We start from the raw sequence: 13,505 nt of genomic DNA on the forward strand, positions 1-13,505 counted from the left end.
GGTCCCAACCTTGCTCCACCATTATAGCCTTGTGCTAATCTGTGTTCTCCCCGTGAACACGTTCCTGGTTCCTGTCTTTCTGTGCCGTTCCTGAATCCTGTCTTACATACTATTTTCCCAGTTCCTGTCTTCATGCTTTTTTCCTGGTAGGTTAATTGGCTCCCAACAAAAATTAACCCTAGTTTTGAATTGTGGAAGGAAAATGGAGTACCTTGAGGAAGCATGGGAGAATATACTCCACACAGTGCCGTGGTTGAAGAATGGACTGTGAATCGTCAGCACTACTGGTGATATGAGATTTTTCATTTACTGGTGAAAGACTGTAACTCACCACTCATGAACTGCATGGGATTGTCGGTAAATAGTTTGTGTGGTATGCCATGTGCAGGTAAGTATCTTTTAATTTTGCTGATGACTGTGTCACTTATCAGTTTGAGAAGATAATCTATCTCGAACCAACAAGAATATGAGTCCTCTAAAACAAGGTGCTATTTCCTCATTCTAAGACATTTGCAGCAATGATGGACAGAGGGAGGTCAGGAGCCTCATGAAAAGCGAGCAGTTCCTTGGCATGATGGACCTGTAAAGTATTGCAGGGGCACGCAGAGAAAACCTGCTCAATGTCAGCAGCCATAGGCAGCAGCCATAGGGGGCCAAAACAGGACATTTTTAGCCTGCCATATGGTGTCTTCACATCTGGGGTGCCCCTGGTGTGCCTGCTGAGCGTAGAAACCTTAGAGGAAGAAGAAGAAAGACTTACGATTACGAGGTAGTTACCAGGAGAAAGAAGGCCAGCCATGCAGGACAATATGAGACAACTGTTGGCAGATGAACTTGCAGAGGAGCATGTCATGTTCTTCTATATTACGACCCCAAATGAGCAGGTCAGCCACACTGATCTCACAACGGTATCCCTCAAAAAGAAGCTCCATGTAATATTTGAATACTTCACTGCCAGTGCATATGCCGTAGGGCATTGAGAGGAAGTTGTACCTGGCAACAGGTGTTATAAACGTCAATGATTCCTTGTCCAGTGGGATCTATCAGAATCCGCATTGATCATGCAGAGTAAATATCTTTGTTGCATTTGGCATATGAGCTATTACTTGCTGCCCTCTCATCAGAGCTTTGTTCAGACAGGGTCAATGCTTACCAAACCACAGCCGACACCCATGGGATTGCTCCTCCAGCTAGAGCAATGACGTCTATTACTGTCATGCTATTTAACTGTGCTATCACTTTGTCCTTCATGGCCAAAAGTATTACAGTTGAACAGATCATCATCTATTAACTTATAAAAGTTATTAAGCCCTGTCTGCAGAGCCGGATTAAGGCTTCGGGGGGCCCGGGGTACTTAAAACAAGAGGGCACTAAGGTCAAAAATAATAATAAATATGACGCAAGGGTAGCCAGCACACCAATCATATTTATATGCAAACAGTTTTTAATTCATGTAAAAACTATGTCTCAGCAGAACAATCTATAAATCCATAATTTTTCAGACAGCAAAAGTGGGTATAGTAAATAGTCACCCAATCCATCAATTTTTTAGGGTTACATGTGCCCACATGTTACAGTCGACGATACCGTTTCGGTGGTATTCGCCACCTTCCTCCAGGGCTGTCTAAAGTGCAAATGCCAACACACAGAGTATATATACCTATTGCAATCATGATGAGACTCCAAACATCTGTAAAACATTAGCATACTAAATACAACACATACCATATATGGACTTCCGCATCCGGCAACTGTGTGTTTCCCTTTAAGTATTCATTAAATCAATCTCGTATAGCCCACATCACCAGAAGTGATGTCTCTACTTCCACCCTGTGCACCGCCGAACACGCGGAGAATATAATAGCCTCACAGCGCTGGTTTCCGGCCCCCGGATGTGCACACCGTCTGGTGCAACTCACGTGACCACACCCGCCGTGTGCACCGCCGATCACAGGGGGAAACTTACAACCCCACAGCACTGGTTCCAGCCACCGGAAGTGCTCGGGAACCCAGACGTGGTTGGCGGAAGTTGCATATATGCCAATCATACCACACAGCCCATCCAGATAGCGGACAGTCATTGGAGCCGGCAGCGCAATACCGCAGATCGGATCTCTGTTCCGATCTGCGGCGGCGACGGGGGGCCCTTTAAAAAAAGGGGGCCCGGGGTACTTATCTCCGGGACCCCCCTCTTAATCCGTCTCTGCCTGTCTGGCAATCCTAGGAGCAGTCTGACATTACTGTCCACTATTTGAAACTGCAGCAGGAAATTGTTAGATTGCAGCGTGGCCATGCCCTTGCTCTTGATACATACCCAACTTAAAGCAATTAGATTCACAGTGTGAGAATAGTCAATAGGTGTTTTGGAGTTTGCGTACTGGAGGTGTTTGCGCAACATGATGTTATACTTGGCACAGTGGTCTCCCAAGGTGGGTGCCGGATCCTGCTCAGTGACGGGAGCTGGGTGCGGCACTGTAACAATACGTGCAGCACCTGGCTCCTGTCACTGTGTAGGAGCCGGCACTGCATAGCTGGTTCCCTGCGCTTGGATGACGCGGCAGCTGCCGGCACAATTGGCGGACACCAAGTTCAACCTGTGCGCGAGAGACCTGCCGCTGCTTCACCCGAGGTGCGAGAGTCAGAGACCGGCAGCTCCGCGCACTTACATGCACACCGGGCATGGATCACAGAGCGGGGCGGACACAGATGAGAGACATACAATGACAGGAGCCCCACGCTGTAGGCTGAGGAGAGGGGGGCGGAAGGGACGGAGTCGGCATGTATGAGGCATAGAGGCACTCCCCGGGGGGCAGCCAGCATCTCCTTAACCCACTGGAGTATCGAAAACAGGTGTCACCAGGCATTACTTGTCTCTTATTTATTATAGTAATAAATATTTAATCTTTTTAGCCATGAGGTCAATATTCTCATAGTGGAGATCGGCGTCTGGGGTGCCAGAATGTGCAGTGTAAAGGCGTTTGTCATCAGTTTAATGCTTGGACCTGTACCAGTGTTCAAAATGGCTTTGCCACAAGCATTGCTGCATTTATTGAAAGCAGGACAATTCCCACAGTGTGCGTGTTGCTGCACATGATGCTGGCATTCACATACTGAACATCAGACTCTTTAGAACTCCATGCACTTTTAATTTACTGCTCATGCAGCATGCTTATGTGTATAGCCATGTCCAGTGTTAATTCCTTCTAACGTAATAAATGTGCACACGTTACATGATTATAAGTCCCACAAACAATTTTGTCCCTGATGAGCTCACTTGCTAATGCACCATATCACATTCCTTGGCTAGTAGTTTCAGTCTGCCAGCAGATGACTGGATACTCTCAGAGGTCCTCTGCACAGCAGTGTTAAAAGCATGTCTGTTTATTATTACATTTTCATTGGTATTCATATCAAATCAAACTATTTTATTAGTGTTTCTGGACTTTCCAGTTTTTTCCCCTCTGAATAGAAAAATGTGTCTGCCTTATTGTTTTTTTGAAATTCTTTATTTATACGTGGTCAGGTACATTGAAAAGGCATTCTAGAAATACATGGGACAGGCGGCCAACATAGCCAGCGTCCAAGATAGACCACAAATTTCAGATACATAACAGGGTTAATCAGTGTGGGAAAACAGTCGAGTTCAAACATGGGGATCAGGGGGGGGGGGAGAGGAACGGGGGGGGGACGACCACATTTATATTCATACATAGTATATATCTCAAGAACAACAAGATCATAATAGAGGGGAGACAGGAAAGAGACGAAGAGAGAGAGGGTAATAGGAAGAAGAGGTAGTTGAGAAAGATAGGAGTGGGGTTAAAGAAGAATGTCGGAGAGAGAAGGTGGAAGGTGCCCATGGGTCTGCGGGGGGAGCGGGGGCAGACGGAGGGGAACGGCTAGCCACGTTCAGCGGCGAGCCAGGGGGCCCAGACTTGCTCGAAGACGTGGCCCCGGTCGTGGAGGTAATAGGTGATTTTTTCCATTGAGGCGATGTGCCAGATTTTGGTTTTAAGGGATAGTAGGGAAGGTGGTGAGGGGCTCTTCCAGTTGAGGGCGATCAGTGATTTTGCTGCCGCTAGAATGTGTGAGGTCAGCTTTTGGGAGAATTTATTGAGAAGTGGGGGGGGATAACACAGTAGGGAGATCCAGGGGTCTTTCGGCAAAGGAGATTCTAGAAGTGAGTTGAGGAGGGAGTGGACCAAATCCCAGAAGGACATGATAACCGGGCAAGTCCACCATATGTGGAGCATAGTACCTCTAGCTCCGCAGTTCCTCCAGCAGGCCGGGGAGGCGGACGGGAAGAATTTGTTGAGACGGTCGGGAGTGTAGTACCAGCGATAATAAACTTTGTAGGCCGTTTCCTTATAAGCGGTGGCAATAGAGGATTTGGCAATCCCTAGTCTCATGTCCTCCCAGTCTTCGGTTTCGGGTGGAGGCCCGAGGTCCCGTTCCCATGCGAGTTCATGGGGCCGGGATAAAGGTAGGGAGGATTCCAGTAGGAGAGAATAAAGTTGGGAAATTATGCCTTTGGATGAGTGGGAGTTGACACATAGGGATTCAAAGGGAGTAAGGGCACGAAGTAAGGCGGTGGGGGGGAGGGAGGTTAGAAAGTGGCGTATTTGTAGGAATTGGAAGGGATTGAGTGGTTGTGAGGGGATTTTCTGCTGGAGGTCAGGTAGGGACAGCCATTGGCCCCGATCGGCAAAGTCGATTGGGAATTTAAGGCCCAGTGTTATCCACGCCCGGGATCTCGTACTCGAGAGTCCGGAGGGGAACATGGGGTTCTGCCAGATGGGGGTCAAGGGTGAGGGTGTAGTAGTGAGACCCCACTTCAGAGAGAGGGTGTCCCAGGTTTTAAGGTTGAATTTGATGGTGGGAAGAAGTTTAGAGGTTGGGGGTCGAGAGGTGGAGGAGAGTCCCCATAAGGGGGTCAGGTCTGGGATGCCAATGAAGGCTGCCTCAATGTCCAACCAGGATAATGACCCTGGAGGAGCGTATGAAGTGACAATGTGGGATAAGTGGGAGGCGAGGTAGTATAACTTAACGTCGGGAAGGCCTCTGCCTCCCGTGGAAGTTGATCTTTTCAGAGTGTTGGCTGCAATGCGGGGAGGCCTGTGGTTCCAAATAAAGCGTATAAGGGCTCGTTGGATATTGCGGAGAAAGGGGGCCGGGACCGCCACAGGAAGAGTCTGGAAAAGGTAGAGCCATTTGGGGATTATGGTCATTTTAACTGCTATGATCCTGCCCAGCCACGAGATGAAGAGACTGTTCCAAGAGGTCAGGTCGGCTAGTGTGTTGGTGAGGAGGGGCGGGAAGTTTTCTCGGAACAGGGAGTCATAGTGCGGGGTTAGGTAGATCCCTAAGTATTTAATCCTCGTGGGCTGCCATTTAAATTTAAAGTTGGCGCGAAGGGATTCAGCCTCATGTTGGGGGATATGTAGCATCATGGCCTCAGATTTGGAGTAGTTGATCTTATAGCCTGAAATAAGGCTATAGGCTTGTAGAACTGAGAATAAGTTTGGGAGTGAAATAAGGGGCTGGGTCAGGGAGAGTAGGATGTCATCTGCGAAGAGGGAAATTTTGGGATCTATCGGGCCTACCTGTACTCCGTGTATGTCCGGATGTATTCTAATTTGAGAGGCAAGGGGTTCTATGATGAGGGCAAATATTAAGGGGGAGAGGGGGCAGCCCTGACGTGTGCCATTGGAGATACTAAGTGGGGCGGATGGGGTACCATTGACAAGGACGGTGGCAGAGGGGGTGGAGTATAATGCTAGGATGCTAGTGAGGAAGCCCCCGGACAGGCCATAAGCCTCCAAGGCGGGTTTCAGGAATTCCCAGGAGATCCGGTCAAATGCTTTTTCGGCATCTAAGGAGAGCATGATAGTAGGGGATCTCCTGGAATTCGAGATATGTATAAGGTCAATAGCTCGTCTGGTGTTATCTCTTGCCTGGCGGCCCGGTATAAACCCTACTTGGTCGTAGTGAACAAGGGAAGGGAGGTATGGATTAAGGCGATTGGCCAGAATTTTAGCAAAGATTTTCAGGTCTAAGTTCAGGAGAGATATGGGGCGATAGCTAGCGCAGTTAAGGGGATCTTTGCCTTCTTTGGGGATCACCACAATTCTAGCCTCTAGCATCTCAGGGGGAAAAGGGTCGCCTTGGACAATCCCATTGAACAGAGAGTGTAGGTGGGGGGAGAGAAGGGCAGAGAATTTTTTGTAATAGAGAGCCGTGAACCCGTCCGGACCCGGGGATTTGCCGATTTTTTGCATGAGTATAGTCTGGGTGATTTCATCCACCGTAATCTCTCCGTTAAGAAGGTCCAAGGCGTCCTGGGGAAGTCTGGGTAGATTAGAAGCAGAGAGAAAGTGGGAGATAAGGTCGGATCGAGGTCGGGGGGAGGAGCCCGGTGGAGGGGGCGGGAGGTTGTATAGATCGGTGTAGTAAGATTGGAAAGCGGCTCTAATGGCAATGGGATCCTGAACAAGTTGATTGAGAGAGTTTCTGATAGTGACAATGTTGGTTTTGGCTCTCGTGGAGCGGAGTCGAGCCGCCAGGATCTTGTCCGCCTTGTCACCCTTCTCATAAAAGGACTGGCGAAGCCACTTAAGACGCTTGGCCACTCGTGTAGTAAGGAGGAGATCAAGTTCCGCCTTAATGGTGCGAAGTTCGGACAAGACCGTTGGGTCGGAGGACGCCTTGTGTTGGGTCTCAAGTGCGTGGAGTTTAATGGAGAGCCTGTTGTATTGGGAAAGGGATTGCTTTTTGGCTTTTGAGGCTAGACTGATGAGGTGTCCACGAAGAAGAGCCTTATGCGCCAGCCAGAGGGTGGATCTGGAGATATCGGGGGAGTCATTTAAGGTGAAATAGTCAGAGATTTTGTCATGAAGATGGGACCTAATCTCAGGGTTATGTAGGAGGGAGTCGTTTAGGCGCCATGTCATAGGGCGAGGACGGGAAACCAAACCTGCCAGGTCGCAGGAGATGGGAGCGTGGTCGGACCATACTAATGGGTGAATATGGGCATCGCGGAGATTCAGAGCAAGATCATGACTGAGCAGGACCATATCAATGCGGGAGTAGGAGTTATGAGGGGCAGAGTAGAAGGTATAATCGCGGGCAGAGGGATCTTTTATCCTCCAGGAGTCGTAGAGGAGTTGAGAACGCATAAGTCGGAGGAGGGATCTAGAGCGGAGGGAGTCCGATGGGGAAGGAGTAGGGGGAGAGGAAGAGCGATCTAGCTGTGGGTTGAGGACGGAGTTGAAGTCCCCTGCAAGTATAAGGTCGCCCTGGCGGACTCGGGTGAGGAGATTATCTAGCCTCGTAAAGAACCGTTCCTGTCGCTGGTTAGGGGCGTAAACGTTAACCAGGGTGCATAGATTATTATTAAGTCTCCCCACCAGGACAAGGAACCGGCCGTCTTTGTCAGTATGAGAGTCTAGGAGTTCAAAAGAGAGGTGGCGGGCTATTAAAATCGCTACTCCACGTTTTTTGGCCAGGTGATCGCAGGCGTGAAAGGAGACAGGGAATGGTTTACATTGGAGGGTGGGGTGAGAGTCGTGTACGAAGTGAGTTTCCTGTAGGAAGATCAGGTCGCCTCCATGGTGTTTAAGGGAAGCAAAGAGCTTACCCCTCTTTTGAGGGCTATTCAGGCCCTTCACGTTATGAGAGAGTACCCGGAGACCCATGGGCAGGCAACAGAGAGGTCGGCGGATTTGAAAGGGCGGAGATGGTTAAAAATGGAGAGGGGGGAGACAGATCGGAGATATATGATGTGAGAGAGAGTGTGGTCAGAGGAGGGGGGGGGGGGGGGAAAGACCGGAGGGGGTGGGAGGGTGGGTGGTCGTCTGGCGGAGGAGGCCAGGACCGGTAGAGCTGACAAGGGGAAGGAATACTAGGTGTCGGGGGAGCACCTAGGTCAGCAGTAGGGCCTGGGGCCCTGTGGGGGCGCGGCATGGGGTCCAGATCGCGGATCACGAGCCGCTCGGGAGAGGACAGGAGGAAAGCCTCCCCTGGGGGTACCTGAGGGAGAGAGCTGGAGAGAAGACAGGAGGAGAAGACAGCGGGAGCGCCAGCCCCAAAGGGCGAGGAATAGGAAGGGGGGGGAGGATGGAAGAGAGTAAGTCAAGTGTCAGCATGGAAACATATCAGAAGGGAGAGCTTCGAGTTTTTAGGCAGTTAGGCATTTAAGCTTTTAAACACAGTAACAATTCAACCAGGGATAACAACAAAACATTTGTGAGGCAACTAGGGGATCAAGAGGTAAGGTTACGGGGAACCTAAAGTAAAGTAGCGCCTCTGATGGGGGGATACGACCAGGAGTGATCGTCCCAATTCAATGTGGGGAGCGGTAGCTCAGAGAGGTAAAAGTTCTCAGGGAACTGGAGGTGGAGCCTGGGAGGCCGCAGAGGATGGCACCGTGAACCACTCGGAGCGAGGAGATTGAAGTGAGACCTGCTGTGCCCGTGGTGGGAGGCGTGGAGAATGGACATCTTGGTCAGGAGCGGAGATGCCCAGTCTGGAGAGGAGCGTTTGGGCCTCAGGTTGGTCTCTGGCTGTAATGAGCTTCCCTTGGTGCCACACTAGGATCCGGAAAGGGAAACCCCAGCGGTACTTCACGCTGTGGCGGGAGAGCAGGGAGGTGATGGGTTTAAAGTCCCTGCGTTTAGCTAGGGTTAGGGGGGATAAATCCTGAAAAATTTGGAGCGGAGTATTTTGGAAAGTCACAGAGCCCAGTCGTCGGGCCTCCCTCATGATGGCCTCCTTTGCTGTAAAGTAGTGCATTCGGAGGATGACATCTCTGGGCTGGGAGGAGTCCTGGGAGCGAGGCCGTAAGGCCCGATGGGCTCGGTCCAGTAGGAGATGCTCCTCGGGGGTGTCAGGCGACAGGTGTGCGAAGAGACGTTTGAGGTAAAGGTCAAGATGGGTCGCCTCGATCTCTTCTGGGATGCCCCGGATCCTCATATTATTTCTCCTTGCTCTATTGTCTTGGTCCTCGTTCTCCTCCCGGAGGTGGGCAACGTCCTGACGGAGTTGATGAAGATCGGTCTCTGCTGCTTGCTGGAATGTTACCACTTCTTCCACTCTCCTTTCAAGTTGGTCGGTTCTGGAGCCGATATCGGCTATATCGGATTTCAAGGAGTGTAGAGCTTGGACTGAGGACTTAATGTCCCGCATCTCCTTAAGGAGGGAGAGGAAGTCTTTGCGGGTGAGGGGGGTGAGATCGTCATCTTCGGCCTCCGATTCGGAGGGACCTTGGGATGGGCCGGGATTGTCAGGCCTGTTTGTGGCTGGAGTGTTTTTTTTGGTTAGAAATGGTGTGAGGTCGGACCCCTGGGATTTTTTATTACCTCTGGTCATCTTGGGAGCGCAGGGGGGTAGGTGGAGGACAGGGTGGGAAATGGAGGCGGCGCTCCTGCAGTGAGGCTCAGGACCAGGGAAGGTGAATCTGGGGGTTTAGGGAGGCATCATGGTGTGGAGCTCAGCCGAGCCCGGCAGATGGAGCCCGCCCAGGGAAGCTCAAGCGAGCAGAGGGAGGGCACCCAGCCCCGGATTGGAGGCTGATAATCTGAAGCCGCAGGAGGAGGGGCCTCGGAGACGATCTCCACCGCTCGGGGACCACGGGGGCGGGTCCTGGGCACGGACCAGCCAGTGACCGGGGTAGTCCCGCGGTTGGGTCCCGGCGGGGGGAGAGGACCGGTATGGAAACGGCCCACGGTGAGCTCCAATGTAGGCCCCAGCGGGCTTTAGGTGGTTGGAGGGGAACTGCGGTCCCAGAGACCCACAAAATGGCCGCCGCTGGAGTAGGCTGCAGGGAGCTGGAAGCTTGGGGGGATCCGGGCCGGCACTCCCCAAGAGGCAGTGTAGGCAAAGGGAGTGGAGCAGGTTCTCTCAGGCCCAGGAGGGGGACAGAGTCAGTCCCAGATTGAGGTCACAGGAGGGGGGGGGACGGGGCCGCAGCCAGCCCCTCCAGCGTGTGAGCGGTGGCCGTCCGCGGGTGGTGTGCGCTGGGGCCCAGAAGGAGGGAGCACCGCAGGGAGGCAAGAGCAGGGGAAGCGGCTTACCACTTCGCCGGGGGGATCCCCGGGCTGCACGTCCTCCGTCCCCCCGTCCGGGTCCCGAGATCCAAGATGGCCGCCGCCGCGGGGATTCCGGGCCTCTCGCAGCAGTCGGGTTCTTCTCCCTCTTGCAGCACCGACCCCAGATGTCAGGTAAGGGGAGGGGGGGTCCGGCTGCACAGATCTGAGCTGGGAGTCTCGAGCGGGCACTGCGGGGTCCCCAGAGGCGGACGGCCTCCGTGACGAGTGGCGCCGGACTGAACTCGAGGCCCCGGCTTCAGGTGGGTGGACAGGCCGCAGTCCGCAGAAGCCAGTATACCGGCTTCCCGACTCCGCGGCACGGGTCCACCAGCGTGAGGGGGTCTTAGTGGTGCAGTTGAAGGTGTAATGGAGCAGTCTGGGGGTGAGGGGAGGGAAACAAGGGGATATTTTCCACAGGGAATTGAGAGCTCCCTGTATGTGCAGCCGCCCTGGTCAGACTCCAGGCCACGCCCCTGTGTCTGCCTTATTGTAACGAAACAGAGGTGTGTGCAATATGGTGTGCTACTGTTAGAAGCAGTGCTTAAAGTGGCCCTAGAGAGATGGTGCTCCCCAGGGCGTGGTCTCAAAAAGGGGGCATGGTCACACAATAGTATCCCCAATTAAAATTATGCCACACAGTAGCACAATCTTATACACATTACACCACACAGTAGTGTCCTTTATTCATGTTATGACACACATTATTGCCCCTTATACACAATGGCCACAGTAGTAGCACCCCTAATACACATAATGCCCACAGTAGTAGCACCCTTAATACACATAATGCCCCACAATGGCCACAGTAGTAGTGCCCCTTATGTTATGGCCACAGTAGTAGTAGTGCCCGTTATGTGGAGTCCATATTAGTGGTGCCCCTTATGCAATGCCCCCAGTAGTAGTGCCCCTTATGTTCCCAGGAGTGATGCCCCTTATGAGGTGCCCCCTATTCAATGCCCTCATTAGTAGTGCCTCCAGTAGTAATGCCCCTAGTGGTAATGCCCCTATGTAGTATTGCCCCAAGTAGTAATTCCCCTGTGTAGTAATGCCCCTAGTAGTAATGCCCCCAGTAGTAATAGCCCCTGAAGTATTCCACCGTGTAGTAGTGCCTCCAGTAGTAATGCCCTGTAGTTATGCCCCCATGTAGTATTACCGACAGTAGTTATGCCCCCATGTAGTATTGCCCCAGATAGTTCAGCCCCCATGTAGTTCAGCACCCTGTAGATTAGCCCCCATGTAGTTCAGCCCCCATGTAGTTTAGCCCCCAGTAGTTAGCCCCCATGTAGTTAGTCCCCATGTAGTTAGCCCCCATGTACTTTAGCCCCCATATAGTTTAACCCCCATGTAGTTCAGCCCCCATGCAGTTATCCCCAGTAGAAGAGCCACTTACACATAAAAAAAACCCTAAACACAATACTCACCAAGCCCCGCTCCTGTGTCCGACCACTGCAGTCTTCCTGGGGTCTGCTCCTCGGAGCTATGGGAGAGACGTCATGACGTCTCTTCTATAGTGCACAGTGCCAGAGCCAGAAGCCAGAGCTCAGGAGTGAGCTCCTGCCTCCAGCTGCCACTGTGGAGAGGGAGCCAGGCACCCGCTGGTAACACAGGGGCAGATTTATTAAGCTTGGTGAAGTGATAAAGTGGAAGATGATAAAGCACCAGCCAGTCAGCTCCGGTCATTTTTCAAACCCAGCCTGTAACATGGAAGTTAGGAGCTGATTGGCTGGGACTTTATCACCTTCCACTTTATTACTTCACCGAGCTTAATAAATCTGCCCCTCAATCTCAGTGGGCACCCGGCATCTCCCTGCATCTCTGGGCTCCCATTCTGGGTTAGGTGAGCTGGAGGAGGCGGAACTGGTACCATCTCCAAATGGAACTGATGGAGCGCAGTTCCCGCCCCGTTCTGACTCACTTTAACCCCTGGTTATAAGGTAATATTATCAGTATTAGTAGATGTGATCAACATGCCACCTAAGCGCGGTCAGTATTCCAGTCAGTCATTAGCATAATTCATTATCCATGCCTTTCAGTACAATGTTCAGAGCCAATTGTTTAAGTTTGCCTTACAATGCTTCTAAAAGAAAATCTTTATTGGTCTTTAGAAACCCCACATGGATAAGTAAATTACTAGGCTGACTTAACATTGGAATTGAATAGATGGATGTTAGCAACTGTTATCTAATTACTATTTCAGCATACGTTTTAAATGACAACTTGTAGTGACTAAAATACAGTAACAATCTTTAAAAACCATGCACCCAGCAGCCCCGATTGTTCACCCAGCAGCAGGGGCGCTTTAAGAGAGGAGGAGGCCCGGGTGCAGCCTCCTCCGTTTGGGCCCCCTCCTCTCTGCCAGCAGCGGTGAGAGTCTGAGCACTAGAGCGCTCAGACTCTACTGCGCATGCGCAGATCTCTGGGAAAATAGCGCGGTAGCCATTTTCCCAGTGATTTTTGTACTGCACATGCAAAGAACGCCGTGAATATGGCAGCTGCGCCATTTTCACAGTGTTTTAACACCGCCGCAGTCATCGGCGCAGTACTCCAGAGCGGTGAGTATTTAGAAAATGGGTGCAGCATGCTGGACTCAGGGGCTCGTGTGCACCGGACACACTGCACCCATTATAGATACGACAGTGCCCAGCAGCCCCACAATCAACTATAAACAAGCAATATCCAGTTTTTCAATCCTTTCCATGGCGCTAGAAAATAATAAACTATAAAACCTTATTTATACCGAAAGGATAGGTTTTTTAATGTTCCTCAGATGTCCAGTAGCCTTATAAAAGAGGTATTCAATTAGTGCCATTTTTTTTCAACTAGTCAAAAAAAGATAACTTATCTGCCATTTTTAGGTCGACCTATTCAATGCCTGTGCCGTATGTTTCATTTGTTCCTCATATCTTCCTTTTGTTTTACCTTAAAATTAATTTTCCTCATCAAGTATTCATTTCTCTGACAGTCAGGAATTCTCTTGTCATTTTGTGACCGTAACCGGCATCCGTTTAATAGACAACCTGCCCAGTACATCAAAGATTTCTGGAACCAGGTGGACATATCTGCATTGTTTTTGTTTGTTGTGGGGCTCATCTGCAGGTAAGATTTTGATCATATGTAGATGGGTAGCTAGAGATGGGGCTGGTGGTAGAAATAGTCTGGGTGGAGGTGTAGATGGTCTAGGTGTTGGTGGAGATGGTATGGGTGGAGGTGGAAATGGTCTGGCTCTGGATAGAGATGGCCAGGATGGATGTGGAAATTATTTGGCTGTGGGTAGAGATGGTCCATGTGGAGGTAGTCTGGCTGAAGATGGACATGGTCTGGATGGAGGGGGAGAGGTGGTGAAGATTATTTGTCTCTAGACAAAGATGCCCAGGGCAGAGATAGACATGGTCTTGCTCTAGGTAAAGATGGATAAACAGA

General features: G+C 51.1%; 1 protein-coding gene across 1 annotated transcript in view; it reads left to right on the plus strand.

Annotated features, from left to right (window-relative positions):
* The window catches only part of LOC134990454 (transient receptor potential cation channel subfamily M member 2-like), a 220,330-nt gene that overhangs the window by 152,140 nt on the left and 54,685 nt on the right, over positions 1-13,505 (plus strand). The window contains exon 17 of the mRNA XM_063950688.1: positions 13,048-13,181. Coding sequence (XP_063806758.1) covers positions 13,048-13,181 — 134 coding nt within the window. The remainder of the gene's footprint in view (positions 1-13,047; positions 13,182-13,505) is intronic.

The sequence above is a fragment of the Pseudophryne corroboree genome, chromosome 2 (assembly GCF_028390025.1).
Source record: "Pseudophryne corroboree isolate aPseCor3 chromosome 2, aPseCor3.hap2, whole genome shotgun sequence".
Lineage (NCBI taxonomy): Eukaryota > Metazoa > Chordata > Amphibia > Anura > Myobatrachidae > Pseudophryne > Pseudophryne corroboree.